General features: G+C 45.4%; 1 protein-coding gene across 2 annotated transcripts in view; it reads right to left on the reverse strand.

Moving 5' to 3' along the window:
* Positions 1-18,644, reverse strand: part of RST1 (ARM repeat superfamily protein) — a 230,421-nt gene that overhangs the window by 138,485 nt on the left and 73,292 nt on the right. For both annotated transcript variants that reach the window (XM_087378094.1, XM_087378093.1), the window contains exon 7: positions 11,254-11,444. In XM_087378094.1, the coding sequence (XP_087234220.1) occupies positions 11,254-11,444 (191 nt within the window). The remainder of the gene's footprint in view (positions 1-11,253; positions 11,445-18,644) is intronic.

The raw sequence follows: 18,644 nt of genomic DNA on the forward strand, positions 1-18,644 counted from the left end.
ATGCCATCATAGCTACAGCTACAAATTAAAACGAGGACTCACCATTTGCACCTGTGGGCAGATTTCACTACTTGCTGGGTGACGAGGAGTCAAAGGCAATCATAGGCATGAAAGATTGAATCGTGAGGCAAAAGACTACTAGACCCACGGACATGGAAAGATTAATGCATTGGTGGTGGTGTTGCGGTTCCGGCCATGCTCTCAGTGTTAGAATATGAAGCCAAGTTGAGTCACTTTGGTGTGTTCTAGTATGAGTTCTAGTCTAGTGTGTCCTATGGATGCCACGTGTCAAATTGGGAGTCATCCCATATGCATAGTTGTTCATATGTGTGTGTGTGCTCTTATATAAGAGCTGTACTTGTCTAGTGTCAAATAAATCAAGTATCAAGCTACAAGCTCTTTGGTCTGCATGTGAGTACTCTCATTTTTGTTCATTGCTCTAGTCATTTCATTATGTCTCCTTTTAAGTATCACTTCCTCTCTCCCTAGCCTACCCTCTCTCTCTCCCTCTTTCCACCATGTTCCTTCATGTGGTATCAGAGCCTCCCTTCCTACCTTCCCCTTCTTCTTGCTCTATCTAGAGGATGAGAGAAGCCCACAAATGGAAGCTCCCCTCTCCTCCAAGGTAGAGCCTCCCTTCCCTTAGCCTCACCATGGTTCCTCGCCATCAAGTACTCTGGTGTCCTAGTGATTGCTCCTGGTCCTCGTTTGTGAGTTCAGCTCACTCCCGCATCAATTTGTGGTTCTCCCTCAGCGTTGGCGGACATTCGTCGTCAGTTGGTCGCCAAAAACTTGTTTTGGAGCAGTCTAGCGGCTGTTTTTTGACCTTTTGAGGTCCCATTTTGATGTTTTTTGACATTTTGGCACTGCCCAAACATAAACGACCCTGTCCCGCACCATTTCGAGAGAAAAAAAAATCAATTTTTTGTATGGACGTTCGTATGTCTGTACAGACCTCTACAGGCGGATGCGCGACAGTGCCAGGAGTCCGTACAACTTGTCAGAAGGCGATTCCGAGCAGTTTTTGCATTTTTTTCTCAAATTTGGACTCCCGTGACCTCCACCATTGATTTGAGCTTCCTAAGCTTACCCACAAGTCATTTCGACTGTACCGACACTCCGGTACATTGACTTGAGGCTTCCGATAGTGGGGAATAGTCTTTTCACACCTTGTCATCTCCGACATTGCGATGTTGCGGTGTTTGATTGTCCCGAACAGTCAAATATCATTTCTCTGATCTCGGTACACTTCGGTGCCCGCTTCGATTAGTGCGCCATCTCTGCTACTCATTGCCTCTCCAAATGCGCATGAGCAACTGAGCTGAGCTGCCCTCACTTTGCTCTCGATTCACGGGTGCCCCCGATTTGTTTGTGCTCACGAATCTGATTTGAGTTGCCCACGATTTGCATCTTCAACTGGGCAGCTCCCTTGAGCACTTTCGCTCAATTTTTTTGAGCCTCTTCTGCGCATTCGGTGTCTCTCTAATCGGCACATTGAGAGCCATGACATGATCTCCCTTGGTAGCTGCTCCTATGGCCTTCATCGACACATCATTCGAGGGCATTCGAGCTGATTCTTGACGACATACCTCTTTGCATCAGGATGTGCATACTCTTGTGCGGTAGCTACTTCGGGCTCATGGGTTCTCTGCCCTTGCTATGCATAAAATGAATGAAATCTTTTATATTTTTTATATGTTTGAGTTAAAGGTTCTCTGCCTTGAGTAGTCCCTCTAAAATGAATGTTTGAAGAGTCAGTTAGTCCTCTGCCTTGGATTGTCCTTCTAAAATGATGTATTTCTTTTATGGTGTGTGACTCCATGTTTCTAGTTAGTCCCTGGAGTCAAGAGGGGGATGTACTGTAGGAGCCATGTATTGGCATTGATAGGGTCTAGTTATCAGGCCTGGTTTATGAGTTCCACGATGTTGGTGCATTGGTCTTCTAGACCTCTAAGTTGTTCATGCATCCATGCTGAGACATGAGCCTCTGAGTCATGTTTGGGACGTAAAGCCATGTGAGTGCTCAGTCTGACCTCTGAACCATGCTCAGACTTCAGCCTCTGAGTTAGCATGAGAGCCATGTCTAGTTCATACATTGCACAAAGTAGTAGATACCGTCATTGTCATGTTCTGTCCTTGGTTCCATTCCACTAGTCTCTCACCTTGCCTTCATGGGAGGATGTTAGAATATGAAGCCAAGTTGAGTCAGTTTGGTGTGTTCTAGTGTGTTCTAGTATGAGTTCTAGGCTAGTGTGTCCTATGGATGCCACGTGTCATATTGGGAGTTATCCCATATGCATAGGTGTTCATATGTGTGTGTGTGCTCTTATATAAGAGCTGTACTTCTCTAGTGTCAAATAAATCAAGTATCAAGCTACAAGCTCTTTGGTCTACATGTGAGTACTCTCATTTTTGTTCATTGCTCTAGTCATTTCATCTCCATTTCATTGTCTCCTTTTGAGTATCACTTCCTCTCTCCCTAGCCTACCCTCTCTCTGTCCCTCTTTCCACCATGTTCCTTCACTCAGGCTTCTAACTCTCCTGCAGTTTATGGGTATTCCCACTATAGCCACCAAGACACCTAAATATCTACCTTTCGCATGGTATAAGGTCACCAGGCCTCAGCTCGGAAACTTGATCTCATAGATTCCAAATCGAGAACAAGGTGTGAGATTGCACAATAGACACATCAAAGATCTAAGGATATGCACTCTCTAGGACATGCATGATGAAATGCTCCAAGTACTATGACATCTGAGGCCGATACCACCACCTGTTCACTCACACATATCTCGACATGAGTCAATCATTGAGTCACAAATAACTGGACATGTGTCACATGCACCCCTGCACTTGGGTGCAAGGTGACACACTGGCTACATCGACAAGTGCATTATAGTTCCCTAATAGGAGATTTTGCCGTATGTTGTGACCCCTTTGTGAGCCCTTGTCTAGGGATAGTCAGGCACAAGCTACGTAGGTCACTCTTTCAGCCTTAGGTCAAGTTAGAAGATCAATCCTTGTTCACTGGTACCCACTGGAGAATAGTATGGTAGTGTTTCCATCTTAGGATTCTAGGTAGGTCTAGGTCCAGCCTAGGATAGGAGCCCTTCTGGACCCCCTCAGGGCTGCAACATATGAAGAGGAATGGGCTGGGAAAGGGCTGCCTTTATAGGCTTCCCTGCACCCCATCCTAGGGAGGTTTTATGGGGCAAAGGGCCTGCAAAACCAGGCCAAACCAGCCGACTGAAAGTCAGCCAGTTTGGGGCTGGCTGGCTCAGCCCCAACCCCCCATTTCAGGGAGAGCCCCTTGCCTTCATTCCTCACTCAGCTCCTCTTGCCTTCAGTGCTCCTACAGCTCCACGCCAGCCCCTCCTGTGCAGCCCTGAACACTTCTAGAGATTGGCCCTGATCAGCCTCAGCACTTGGCCTTAGTTCAGCCTTCCTGGAAGGTGTCTACGCAGCACAACAGTTGGGGAGTCGGACCAGCAAACGGAGTAAGGTTTGGAGTACTATTTCAGCAGCTCTTTTTTACAATTTTTTACAGCTCACTTCTCAGCTCTATATCTCAGTCATATCTCATCTCTCTCTTAAATCTATTACTCCTAGCTTTAACTCTCTCACTCACACAGTAACCTGCATCCTCATGGACAGCAAAAGCCTCTTCCTTGCCTTGCAGAAGTACCCTACATCGTCAGTGTGGACAGCATCAAGGTCTTGGTATTGGTTGGAGTTGCCTCTCAGGTCTTTGGGTCTCCAATTTGTGTGCACAGTGTACTCTTCAGATGCATGTTTCCGTGCTCTCTCGAAGAGTGTTATTTGTATCTTTCAGTTCTCCAAGTATAAAGCAAATTCTCTCCTGATTGGGGGAGGGGGCCCTCAGTGGGTACAAGGACCCAATTGGTTGTCGACTTTATTCTCTCTCTTCCGCGACGGATTCGGCCCCCTCCCACACATGCTGCAGTTCCCGGATCAGCGATGCCTAGCCGCTTTCTTACATGAGATGACTCGCCACCGAGATACCTCTCTCCGAGCACGGCGACACGAGAGAGGCACACACAGCGTGAGGACACCCAGCGGCCCATCACTGATTTCTTCCAGTCACATGATACCTCTCCTCAGTCTAGCCGACGACACGGACGTGAGCGAGAGCCAGAGCCACGACAGCTGCGCCAGCGGACAGACTCACACATCCGGGTCCATGACATCTCGTCTCTGCTCTCTGCCCGCCCCACCGGGGTTACCGTTGCCCTCATCCACAGGGCCACCCGCCGCCCCCAACGACCGAGCTCGACTAGGCCGCGTGACGTCAGAGGCCAATCATCTATCCTAGGGTTTTTCCCGGCCTCCCATTTGACGGCCCCTCTATGATTGGTCTCTGACGATCACCACCTGCACATATATATTGTATCTCCCCCCTCTGCCCCACTTTGGTGCCCCCCCCTTCTTTTTTGTATCATCTGGAGGTAGACACATATTTTTTGTATCAGGACTAGACACACCGTCCTTCATAACCTCTTTTTGTAGAAACGGTTGGCTGGCCCGTTTTGAGACCGCCACCGTTATGCTCATTGTATCAGTTATCTTTAGTCTCATAGACCTTCACGGTCTCCCGAAGACTTTAATAAACTTTCTTTCTTTCTTTCTTTCTATGGTGCATAATGCTAATTCCTCGCTAAAGGTTTAAAGAAGGTCTTGCTGCAATTACACGATCAGATAATCATTGCATGTTACAACATGAGTCACAAATGGAGAAGTTTTCAAGCTACCTTGGGTGGTAAAAGGATGGTGCTCAATCACTGCATCTACCCTGTGACCAACCTATGATGCACTACACTTTTTGTACACCAAGTCACTAGAGTTATGATTTGAACTCATCACGCTTGATGCTGCACATGGTAACCGACAACAGGAGATCCCAGACTTGTTCATAGGACAGGATTCGGTCGACAAGATTTGACTAGTGGTGTAAAGAAGAGGACCTCGTGGTGTAGATATATACTTTTTTTTTTTTGTGAGAAGAAATCTTTATTGCTATGGAATAATTACATTCATAGCTGCTTCAAAAAGCGAAGTAGCTACTACTCAAGAAAAGATCTCAGTATAGGCTGTATACACATCCTGATCAATCAAACGAGTCTGAAAACAATCGTAGAATGATTGTTGCAGAGATCGTTTGAAAAAAAAGGAAGGATGAAAATAATGGATCACCAAAGACTCTATGATTTCTATCCATCCATAAAGTCCATAGGGTCCAATATCGCACCCATACAAAAAATAAATCAAAACCCTGTCTCTGGGGATGAAATCCAAACAGCCAGAAAAATCTGCCAAAAGTAACAGTAGGAAATCGCTGTCGAAGCCTCTGTCTGATGAGAGCAATGAGATCAGAAGTAGTTGGACAGGACCAAAAGATGTGGAGCACTGATTCAGTAGAGTGCGAGCATCTGTGACAAACAGCTGAAGCAATATGTCTGTGTGCGAGTAACTGTCCAGAGGGAAAAATGCCAAGGAGAACTCGCCATAGGAAAAGCTGTTGTCGAAGAGGGACTTTGTAATGCCAAAGGAGACGCAGCCTTTTTCTCCACCACTTCATTGGACGATCCATATGCCAAACAGTATTTGCTCTGTTGGAAATCCAAGGTGGAGGTAATAACACTCTATACAATGATGACACTGTGATATGTGAAAGCTTCAATGGACGGACATGTGAGGAAGGAGAGCGTAAAATCCAATCCTCAAGCCGATGCTGAATTTCTAAATGAGGTACTGGCAAGTACGGTTGGAGCATTGCTGAAATTTTATGCCATAAAGGACGATAATGAGCTCCCAGGCCATATTTGCGAGCAGCCAAAGAAAAAGATAGAATTGTGCCATCATCTTGAAGTACATCCGCCACAGATGAAATGCCTTTTAAGGAGAGAAAATATGAACGTCGGGGTTCTTGTATGGCCAAAGGTGGGTGGAATACTTTAGACCAAAAGAGATTCTCTTCCCTCAAAGAGTTGCCCAAGAGAGAGTCCCTGCCTTTCCATTCCAAGTGGGAAAGAATGTGTTTCCAATCAAGAAGCAGAGAAGAGACAAAAGGGCATCCTCTGATCTTGCCTTGGATATAACCAAATAAAAATTCCCACTGAGTAGGCTGCCAATTCCCAAAAGCAGATGTATGAAGATGTAATAAGAGAGAGCGAATCATAAAAGCCCAAGGCTGATCTCCTTGTAGAAACTGCATCATCATTTTCCCCCTGTGAGCAAGTAAATGCATTTGAATATTAAGAATGTTCAGACCCCCGTGCATCTTTGGAGAACAGAGACGATGCATGGAGAGTAATCTGAGACTTTTCTTGCCATGTTTTGAACGCCAGAAAATTTCCATGATAGCTGACATAAATTAAACTAAATCTGCCTTAGTGAACATAGTAAGAGGCAGATAAAATTGTATGTATGCTATCAAAATGGATTGTGTAATTCGCAGACGAACATGTAATGGCCAAGTTGCAAGCTTCCAATATTCAAGTTTTGCCCTCAACTTTACTAGCACCCAATCAGTTTGTTGTGAACGGGTGAGTCCCCAGCCTAAAGGATAACCAAGATGTCAAATGAATTGAGAAGCAGGGACAATTTCCCCAGGCCACAAAAGGTTGTGCCAGTCCTGTTCATGTAAAGGCAACAATTTTGATTTTTGAAAATTTACCCGAAGGCCAGCAGCCAATCCATATGTAGAAAGAGCATGCATGATCATGGACAGATCAGCCCGAGTATTTTTTGGAGTAAAGAATGAATCATCAGCATATGCTTGAGCAATCATGCTGCGACTGCCAAGGATCTCCAAACCGTGCAGCTGGTCAGTGTCCAAGAGGTGATCCAGATATTGAAGCAGTGGATGAGTGGCTATGGCAAAAAGTAAAGCACTCAGTGGACATCCTCAGCAATTTGGCTCTGAAGCTCCTCCCTCGCAACAGGTTTTGCTTGCACGAAATTTACTGTTGCAAAATGTTTCTCCAATCATTTCTCCTACTCAAGCTTTGGAATTGGAGGAACCCTTTACTGAGAGGGAACTGTCAGATGCCATCAAATCATGTGGCAGATGGAAATCCCCTCGATGGGATGGCTTGACAGTCGAGTTTTTTCTAGCATACTGGCCTCTTTTGAAGCATACATTACTATCTATGGTGAATGTTGCATGGCAACATCAGAAAATGCCAGACACATGGAAGAGAGGTCTTGTTAAACTCATTCCTAAAAAACAAATTTGTGAGTCTTTGGCTGATTGGAGACCCATCACTCTTATGCCCGTAATTTACAAAGTCACTACCAAAATGATTGTAGCTCGGCTAAAGGGGTTTTTACATGATGGGTTGCATCCTGCGCAGTATGGGTTTGTTCCGCGTAGGCATATCACCGATAACATTGCTAATGCCTACATTGGAATTGAATATGCCAAATACACACAGCAGGATGTTTTGTTATAAGTGATGCACACAAACGGAGGCAAGCTGTGACCGTGAAGTAGTCCATGATCCATCAGGCATAAGCACTCTGCAAATTTCTATTTTGATTCTCCTCTGATGCAAACTCTTGAAAAATTCTTTGGAAGAGCAACCTTTATCTGTGAAGGCTCTTTGTCTTGCTCTAGTCTCCCATTTTGCCAGTTTCCTGTGATCATTTAGTTTAAGACAATGTCTGGCCTGACATAATGTGGTTTGCTCATGCATGGACAACGAACGATGATGACTGAGTTCAGTGAGGTCTTGACAAGTAGACTTGGCCTGAGCAATGGTTTCCCTCAGCGTCTTCATGTAAGACTTGCCATAAGCTCTAATCACCATTTGCATTTTAGAAATAAAAGAAGCCCAGGCATCATCAACATGAAAATGGCTGTTAGATGAAAGACAATGAGCTGCTTCAGTAACCATTGCCTTGAATTCAGCATGTTGCAAATAACTGTTGTTGATGATTAGATGTCGCCTTTGTGGCAATCTATCATCTGGCATCTTATGAAAAGATAATCTCAGCCATAGTGGTGCATGGTCTGAATGCACAAAGGCATAGTCAATCCACATTTTGCATGCGAAATCCCCATTTTGTTGTGGAGCAACACTGTACCAACGATCCAGTCGTGCCTTATAAGCAGAGAGAGCATTATGTTGAAAAGTGTAGCCTGGTGACTGAGGCTGCAATTCCTTCCAGAGGTCAACTAGATCCAAATGCAAAAGTAGTTGAGACCAGGCATGCCTTTCAGGAGATAACATATGATCGTGGTTGGAAGTGTTGTCTCCCTGTTGTGGAGCATTATTGAAATCCCCACATATGTAGGCATGAGATCTCCACGGGTATTGTTGCATAGCATCCCAAATTACAGTTCTGTCTCGGGATGACTGAGGTGCATAAACTGAAGCAAATTCAAACACCTCTCCTCTTATAATGCATTGGAGAACAAGCCATCTGCCTTTGTTATCATTTAATGCAATGACTGGTTGAAGCTCATGTTTAATCAGAAGGACAACCCCTGAGAAAGAGTGCTCCCCAGCATAGAAAATGTCATACCCACAGTAGTGTCCCGTCTTGCCTGCATAAATATGTTGGTTGTGCTCTTGTAATGCTACTATGTCAGGCTGAAATCTGTTGATGTACAGCCACACAGAATTCCATTTCCTACTGTCACACATGCCCTGGACATTGAGTGTAAAAGAGGTGATGTGAGCAGTCATATATACAGATATTTATAGTAATGTAACAACTATGTACAGCAGCAAAATGTATGAGGTCAGCCTTGCATTTCTATCTCAGGGTCGAGGCCTCGCCCCTGAGAAGAAGTAGTCGCCTGAGAAGTGGACAGCAAAGCAGCAACATCTTCTTCAGGGAAGAGTGTTCTGCTGGCTGTTACTGCAGCCCATGTAATTCCAATTCCTGTATTGATCTCTGGGGTGTTTCCGCTAGAAGAGGCACCATTCCAAGTGCGGGGGGGTGGAATTCTTCGAGCAGATATAACCTTTCTTGGGCTCTGCCAGCCATCAGTTGAAGGTTGCTTTCCTTTGGACAAAGATTGAGTAGCAGGAGGCGAATGTAAAGTAAGATTCGCATTGGTGGCTATTGAATCTTTGCCTTTATCTTGACTCCCAATATGCTGTCTACTGCTTTTATTTTTGTTGGCAACTGGAGTAGGAGCATCTTTAGTGGGCATGTGGACTGGCAAGGAGGCATGATGTATTTTATGTTGGTTCAGTGGACACTGTGAAGCCATGTGTCCAAACTTTTTGCATTCAAAGCAGGCCCCTGCAAATAAACCCCATTTGAGTTTATAAAATGCACTCCCCATGTTCACATTATTCACCGTGACTGAGTAAGAGTCCGGTGTGGGGTTATCAGTATCCCAAAGAATGCAAAATCTGTTTGAATTACCATTTGGCCGTGGTGGGCAGACCACTTTACCTAAAGAGGCTGCGATTTTGGGCAGAAGTGAAGCCATGCATTGGGGAAAATCAACAACTTCAACCCAGACTGGGCATCTATGTCGGATTAAAGCCTGAAAGTCCCTTGTGGGAGACCATGGCAAGACATGCACCATTTGCTGCCCAAAAAAGAGAGGTGAATGTTCCAAAAGCATTTGTCTGTGGATCTCATCCACCATGATAACCTCAAAAAAACCCCTGGCTGCATAATGTACTTTACGAACAAAAGAGCCAGCCAATGTGCGTGTCAGCCAGTTGCCTATTTCTGCAGCAGGTGGCATCCGGCCTGGAAAGAATAATATGACTGCATTCTTGGCATACTCTCTGACTGGATCCACAATTTCATCGACCTCAACCATGAGGCCAACTGAAGGAACCGAGTCTTTCCACTCTTTTCTCGTATCTGCAAATCCTTCATGCATTACATCATATACTAGTTGAGCCTCAATCGTGTCATGCAGCGGGTCATGCTGACCCTCAACCTGCTTTTGTTTCTTGCAGGGAGCCGAACGCTCCTTTTGAAAGGTTTTTTCATATGAATACTCTGCCATGACTTAGTAAGAAAAGGAGCTCGAGGATGAAGTACGAAAGGGATTGAGCAGGTTATGCTGTACAGACCACCAACGGGGTTGTACAGAGAAGTCTGTACGGACGATGATGAATTGCAGAGAAATACCCAAGGAAATTTGTACGTAGGCTGAACTGTATAGAGAAACTGATGAAAACTAGGAGAGAATGAACGAAAGTGGTACGGTACAGGCTGGGCGTACGGAAGCTGACGAAGGGCTAGGCTGTACGGAAACTGACAAGGAGACTAGGCTGTACGGAGAGGCTGACGAAATCTGTACGGAAAGGTTAGAGTATTTCTGCGTTGTACGAAAGAGGACGGAGAGCAGGGAGACAGTACGGCCTGCACACAGATCTGCGCAGGGACGAAGACCGTACGGACGTACGGAACGTACGAAAACGTACGGGGAAGAAAAACCTGCAGGGGGATCAAGGCGAGGCGCTCCTCCGCTCAGCTCTGTTACCTCTCACGAGACGTGCAAAACAGTGTTCCAAAGGAGACGCACACCAACGCTACCACACACTCTCTCTCTATGATTTCCGATTAAAGCATTTAAGCAAGACCTAATCTCTTTGCTGAGACAATATAGTCTCCAACTTCAAACTGAATGGTGTCAATGATTGAGGCTGCACTATCTTGAAATTGGTGATTGATTACTCCATACATTGGTTTTTTTCTCCTAATGTTCCACCAATCGGTTGCTGTTGTGCTGCTTTGCATGCCTTTAGCACTCTTCCCCTTTAATTGTTTCACCTCGCCCTCCAGTTTGTCCTCAGTAGCTATTTGTTACCTCATTTTGGGACAATGCATAAACTTCCTCTTCAAGCATACATCTTCTTAGGAGCCATGCTTCAACAGTAGCAGTCTGTTTATTTGAAAGGTTGGGTGAAACAAGCCACCAATGTTTATGAAAGGGATATGCTGGAATCTGTATTGTGTTTAAAATGTAATTGGTCTAGTCCTTTATTTCTCAAAACACCTGGATATACACACTCACTCCTAGCACATTATGTATGCTTCACATTTGAAAACTGAATCGTAGCATATGCTTTCCTGGTCAGCAATGTCAACCACCATGTAGTTATGCTCCAGTAGTGAAGAATGCAGCTACATAAATCCTACATTGGTTATCATAGAGTAGCCCATCATAAAAATGCAAGTGCCCCTATGGCCTAATGACAATCATGTATTCACAGAATCAAGTCATGGTTTTTAATAGTGAAAGTGCAGTACCAAACTTCCAGCTTTATCGTTTCTCCTGCATTTCTTCCATGCTTTGATATAGAAAAGAACCACTGGCAATAAAGATAGTCCCCTGATTGGCTCTCCCTTTCCAATTGCAGTAATAACCTCAGTTGAATCAATGCCAATGGCTGGATGTATCAGAATTGCTGAAACCAGCATGCACAGCCATGAGACATACCCTGTAAACACCAAAAATACCAGCCTCAAATCTGTTATGGAAAAATAGTACTATGTCACAGGACGGTGCACTGCTTGTCCTATCTTTGGATCTCCCCTAGATCAGTATGCTAAAGCATCCTCCCAGAAAGAAATTATAGACCACATATACTAATCAGGCACTTCAAGAAAGTTTATCGATTTGTTCCCATTTCATCCATCAAATCGAATAAAGGCTAAATTTATTGAAACCCTGAACGACAGTATTTAGAATGGCGACATACCGATGTGCCCAGGTGTTTTCAATTGTGCAAAGTCCTTTATAAATGAGCCCTCCTTTCTACATCATCATAATTGATTTGGCTTAAAAGGAAGATTTATATTTTCTTTTTGAAGAATTCATTTTTACCATGAGGGCATGCCTACATCTTTATATGTTAAATGCTGGTTGAGTTTGGAGGCTTACTCCAAATATTTGAAGTTGTCAACTTTAGCTTAGTTTCAAATACTTGTATTGGACATTGCTCAGATGGCTTGACATATTTCCTGCAAGCATCGCGTTCATGTTTTGTATATGATCATCCCCTTGTTAAAAAACCAAGCTGATTAATAGACAAGCTCTTAACTTTATTCATTTTATGTAATCCACAATTTTCCAGCTCACATGATAGTAAGGCATATTTGATTTATTACCAGTTTGATCCAGGGATCATCTTGTACGTTGTAATGCCATTTTCACTCATCACATCATCGGAGCTCTGATCATGTGAAATAATAAGCGCTCTACTCTCCAGAGCATTCTAAGAAACATTTCGACATAGAAGATGAAGATGGATGGATCCCTTACCCTTACCAATATAGATAGAATCAAAGCATAGAAAACCTAATTGACATTATTGAACCAACCAAGGATGTTGATATGGAGATCATAGGACAGATGTCAGTCAAAACCACCATGATGAACCATAAATTAATTCATACATTGGTATGCGTGATACCACCACTTGTAAAATTCATTTAGAAATAATGGAATTGGGTGATAGAGTCACTTCAATTGCAAGTGACCACTTGGGGATCAATTGCTATCCCTAAGATCAGTGAAATTTTAAAAAAACTAAGGTCCAAAACAAGAATCTTACAGTTTCTTGGAATTTCTGTCCTTTTGTTGAGGGCTTTCTAGATGGCACACTTACTCGCTTTGGTTTCTCAGATGCATGGATCAGAGGGGTGTCAGCCCTCTACAGATCAGCCCACAGCCAGGTTCTTATTGGTGGAGTCAGGGGGGACAGAGGTTTGAGATTACCAAATCAGTCTGCCAAGGATGTCCTCTAGCCCCCTTTCTGTTCTTATTTGTGGCTGAAGCTATGAGCTATTACATTAGAGCTCAAGCTGATATTGTAGGGCTCAGGCTTCCATTGAGGTAGGAGGATGAGCTCTTAGACAGTGAGTTGGCAGATGATACGACTATTTTTTTGGATGCCACTCCACAGACACTGACCTCATTCAGGATGGCGTTGGATTTGTTTTGCATTGCGGCAAGTGCACACATTAATTAGAACAAATCCAATGGCTTTTGGATCAGTGATGAGGACACTCCAGACTGGGGGATTGGCATAAGGTTCACTTGGATTCAGAGGGGTGTTTCCGTAAGATATTTGGGATGCCAGGTTGGGGTGGGCATCTCTCCAGCACAGTAGTTTGCTCCCGTGTTGGAGAGTATCAGGAGGAAACTCATCTTTTGGAGTTCTACCAAACTTGACCTCGCATCTAGAGTTGTGGTTGTGAACCAAGGATTATTGGCCACTGCCTCGTTCGTTTGCTCTTGTTGGTGCAAGTCTAGAGGTTGTATCGCTCAGCTCATGAGACCTATCAAGAACTTCCTATGGAGCAATTTTGATGGCACCTCAGATGTTGTAGCCAGGGTGGCTTGGGAGACTCTCATTCTCCCCACAGGAGGAGGTCTCAATATTATTGACCTGAACTTGCAGTGTATGGCCTTGCTCTACAAGTTCGTAGTACGTGGATTGATGCTTGGACAGGAGCCCTGGAAAGATTTCTTCTCATGTAGCATTCAATCTTTTACTCCATCTCATGGGCGAGATTGGATGGAGTCTGGACAGCATCAAATGGATCTTCACTTCAGCCCATCTCAAATCTCCCCCTTCCCCTCTCATGGCTGCTATTCTGAAAGCTTGGGGCAGCTTCAGAAACGCTTTTCGCAGAGTTCCACCCACCTCTGGTGAAGAAATTCACAGGCAACCAGTCATGTGGAATGACTCGATATTGGTGGATGACCATGGCAGGCCAATTGGAGTGTCACACTATATGCAGTGGTCTAGATGGGAGAGGGGATCTACTTCTACAGTAGGCACCTCGCAGGCCTTTAGGAGACTTCCAGAGGATCAGAGACTCTTAGCACTTGGCCACCTCAGAGGGAGTGTAGTCAGGATACAGCAGATAGAGGCAGCCATTCCAGCAGAGTGGATAGACATAGATGACTTGCCGATCACAGAGTCCACTTGGTGGGGAGCGTTCTCAAGGACGGGCATTCCTTTACAGGTTATTGCCCTACAGGATGCACATGAGGATACCCTAGTCTTTGATGTTCAGTCGGGAGGCAGACTTACCAGATCTTCTGATGATATTCTTTTGGAGGTTGCCTTTCAGCCTGTCAGGATTGCAAGTTTCATGGAGTGGGGCACGGACTCATAGTGGTATCTTGACCCCGATCCTCTTCTCCTTGCGTTGGGGTCTTGGAGACTCTGGTTATACGATGGTTCCCCTATTAGGTTCCTGCAGTGGGACCCAGGGGAGTGGGAATGGATTGATGAGGGGCACCCAGAGAAGAGCATCCCCTTCTTTCATTATACAATCAGAAATGCCTGGAGATTTCAGCTCAGCAGTAGAGGTTGGAGGCCCTCCAGAGCCCCTCAGGAATAGAAAGAAGATCACTCTTTTCTTTTGGCTTTCTATTCATGGAGGGATTGAGTGAACCTGTGGAGATCCAGGTTCGGGGCTGACCCTACTTGTCCTCGTTGCCACATAGCAGTTGAGTCAGTACAGCATTGCCTTTGGGATTGCAGACAGGCGAGGACGATCTGGAAAGGTGTTGCTAGGATTTTCAGCATCTTTCATACAACACCTTTCTATATGACCTAGGGTTCAGTAGCATGGTTATCTCTTACTAGCCCCCGAGTGTTCTTCAAGGGACATGATCCAAATCCAGCTTTCATTGTACGGCGACACTCAATGGAGTCTTGTTCCTTCCAGGATGTTCCCTTTACTCCTTTCAGCGCTGCTCATGCCTCAGTAGACACATCATGGGAGATTCTAGCTAGCATTGCAGCTTGGTATATTTGGAGAGCCAAGTGTACAGAGGCGATGGAGGGTACCTAGGTTCACCCCTCTCAGACTATGGCCAATATTTGGACCAACACAATACACACTCTGATGGCCATCTAGCGAGCATGCAAGGATCCTCCAGAGCAGCCACTACCATGAGAGTTACTTTTTTAAGAGTTTGGAGAGGACCTCCTTTCTTCTTTGAGTCTCCCTTAGGGTTGAGGTGGCATTTTCAGCCTCTGCCTTGGATTTTTATTAGCTCCTTTTGAGCTGTTTTCTTTTTCCTCATGCATAGCATGATGTATTCCCGCATTTGAGCTTGCTTTCACGGTTTTCAATCATACTTAATGAAGTAATTTTCTTGAAAAAAAAACCAAAGCTATAAAGATTTAGCTGAATTTAAACTGATCTCACCTTAAGGGTACCCCTAAGAAATTTTGAATCTCTTTCCATTGTGATTACAGCTCCCTCCCCATCACAGCCCTGCTCAGTGCTGCCCCCACCTCCCTCCTCTCCCTTGCTAACTCCCGCCTCCTTTATCCCGTTGCTGCCTCTCCTTTTGCCTCCCCTTCAATTCCTCCACTGCTGCTCCTCCTCCCCTTCCCCGCCTCCCTTCCTCCCCTGCTGCCTCCGCCCCCTCCACCTCGGTGACTCCCCTCAGCCTCTTCTCCCCCTCCTTCCATGCCCCTCCCTTCCTCCCCTACTGCCTCCCCTACTGCCCGACCTATATAGCTTAGCTTAGCATAGCACTGAGCAAGAGCCCTAGCGCACCCTATGCTTCAGCGCTTTTGTGGCTTGTATGAGTTTCATTCCATTTGTTGTACTTTGTCCCATAGGCCAGTGAGGGCTCCCGAGGAAGTTAATCTTTCTTTCTTTCTTTCTTTCTTTCTTTCTTAGCCTATCTCACCTCTCAACCCCTCCCTTCCCTCGTCTCTCTCACCAACCTTGTTTGGCCTCTACATAGATGAGCTAGAGATTTTTATGCAGACTTTGGGAGGGGTTGGATGCTCTCTTGCTAGTACTTTGATTGAGATCTTGCTGTATGCAAATGATGTGGTTCTCTTATCTTCTTTTGCAGAGGGCCTCCAGAGACATTTAGATGCCCTACAGTGCTTTTCTGAGTCACAAGATTTGAAGGTCAACCTTGGTAAGACCAAGGTTATGATCTTCAATACATCCCAAGCAGCTATGCACAAAGAGCAGTTTACCTTTGATTGAGCATTAGCTGAGATTGTCTCGTCTTACATGTCCTTAGATGTTCTCTCCCTAGTTCTATTTTCACGATGAGATACAGGCATGTCCTAGCAGAGGGTATGCCTTGTTAGCCAAGCTGGAGAGGCAATGCTTCCACTCACACTTTCAGGACCCACGGACCAAGGCTCTCTTATTTGACTCCTCGGTTCGACTAGCTCTGGTGTGTACGGCAGCCCTTATTGGGGGCCGGTTCTATAGAATGCCAAGTGGGCTAGGGTGGAGCGTCTTCAAGTTCTCACGGTGTCACGGATGATTCATAGTAAGACGTCAGTCAACCACCAGATCATCTAGGCCAAGTTCAAGTCGTCTCCAATACAACTTCATGCATCTTTCCAAGTCATCACCTATCTATATCATGTGAGAGGGTACGAAAACTGCACTTCAGGACGTCGCATACTACAATGGCTAGCATTATCCTCCTCTATGGCCCTAGCAACTAAGGGTGACGAGAGATGCTGGTACACACACGCAGGAAGGTGGCCTGAGAGATCGAGGCTTCACATGAATAAACTTCCCCCCTTCCAGTATAGCATTGACACGCCATTTCTTACACTTGGGTATCACGAGGTCAACCAATTCATACGCGAGGATCTCCTATAGCTACACACATTTCGTACCTGGTTGGAACCGAGTGAGCTCCTGGTGAAGCTTAGATTCTACAGAGATCATTGCGTACGCATCACTAATAAGGGTTTTGTTGATCCCCCACAATATACTCGGATTCATCTTCCCCATTCCCTGAGGATCTCTATTGGATAGTTTCGGGTTTCTTACATCCTCTCCACATTGATAGTGGACGAGCTGAGGGTGCACCCAGAGAAAGGCACATGCACTTTTGTGATCTACAGGAGGTCAAGTCGGAGAAGCATCTCATCTTCATATGCCTAGTGTATTACGAGATCCGAGGTTGCTTTTACTGTCTCTTCAGAGACACATTCGGGTTGCTCTCTCGCTTCCTCGCTTTTCTAGACCAGAGATGTTTGGCCACATTTATTCACGAGACAGTTAGAAACCGAGAGTGTTTGCTCCAATCACACAGACAGGGGCAAGGCACCCTATTAGACTCTTCTCAACATATCATCACATAATTCTTTCAACCAAACCACGCAAGCTCTCACCATGCGAGCCTTCGACAGAAGCGTGACCCAAAGCCAGCGACAAGACATTTTCGACAGAGGAGGGACACTCGGATTATACATGGAAACATTCTTTCCATGTTCAAGGTTGGAGTACAACCGACAGGGGTCAACATCGCCCTAGTTCGATGTAGAGACACTACCAGGAGACCACACTGGGCAGCCCCCACAGGTAGCCGACATCACTCTCTTATACTACCAATATCCCACCTATCATTGGGCCCACCCTCTTCCTTGTGAGGGGAGGCTCCCAAACCTGTGACATTGGACCGGATTGTTCTATCTAGTACTTCGATGACATACGGTGAGAGTGGTGATGGGGAGGATCCTATTGATGTTATGTTAGGACTGTGTACTAATGTTCTTATGGCTATGTAGCATGTAGTATGTATCATGGGTGTTGATGCTCGCTTAGTAGCTCCACCCTTTCAGCTTTTATTGTATCATGTTTCTCATAGTCTCATAGACCCATCGGTCTTCCGAGCGAAAACGTTAATAAACTTTCTTTCTTTCTTTCTCCCCTCAGCCCCGCCGTTCCTTCCTCTCTCCCCTCAGCCCCTCCCTTCTCGCCTCTATCCCCTCGCAACCCCTCCCTTCATCAGTTTCTCTTTTCTCTAGTGAGGAAGGGATCTTCAAATTGTTTGAATCGGCCTTCAATCTTCGATTGGCCAATGGCTACCCATTTAGCTAATCCTTGTCCAATTCTACCGTGTGCGATAAGATGAATTTTCTCAAAAGATGAGTTGCTGCAGCTCAAAAAAATGTGGGGTTCCATAGCTCTACCACCCTCTTTGCGCGCATCCATGGAAACCACCCCATCCAAGACACAGGCTAGTAGCTGATGCTTGCTGCCTTACCTCCATACTTCACCCCTTGCCTTTCTAATGTTCGACTATTCTCCTGGAACTATGAGTATAGTAGTTTAGGAAGATCTTTTTCACACCCTTCTCTTTAGGTTTTGACCCTGTGGAGGAGGATAGAAAGGTCACTTCACTCTTAGTCGCGGGCTGCTTCAGGTCTACCACCAACTCCTTGCCACTATCATAGCTTCTTTTAGGCTAGTCACAAAGATCCCCCCTTCCCTAGTTTACCCTCTTCTACCGGCAGAGGCGATCAAGTTTGATGGTGTTCTTAGGGTTAGGGTCATCACGACTGACCCTAACATATCCGTTGTCCACATTATGCTCCAGCATCTCGATGGCTCCCTTTTTCGGCTAAGTCCAGATTCTAGGCAAGCAAGATTAGTGTTAGACATGCAAGACCTTTGGGCATTTTGCTAGTGCAGAAAAGGGGTAGGGACAAATTTGGAGAAAGGGGGATAGAGAAGCAGAAGGGAGAGAGAGAGAGAGGAAGAGGGAGAGAAAGGGGGAGAGAGAGAGAGAGAGAGAGAGAGAGAGAGAGAGAGAGTAGGCAGCACGTAGAAGGAAGGAGGAGGTAGTAAATAGGATTAGATGTCACATCAAAAGGTACATAGTAGGGGGTGGATGGGGA

This window comes from Dipteris shenzhenensis, chromosome 8 (assembly GCF_047967505.1).
Source record: "Dipteris shenzhenensis isolate YYH24624 ecotype China chromosome 8, Dip_SZ_1.0, whole genome shotgun sequence".
Lineage (NCBI taxonomy): Eukaryota > Viridiplantae > Streptophyta > Polypodiopsida > Gleicheniales > Dipteridaceae > Dipteris > Dipteris shenzhenensis.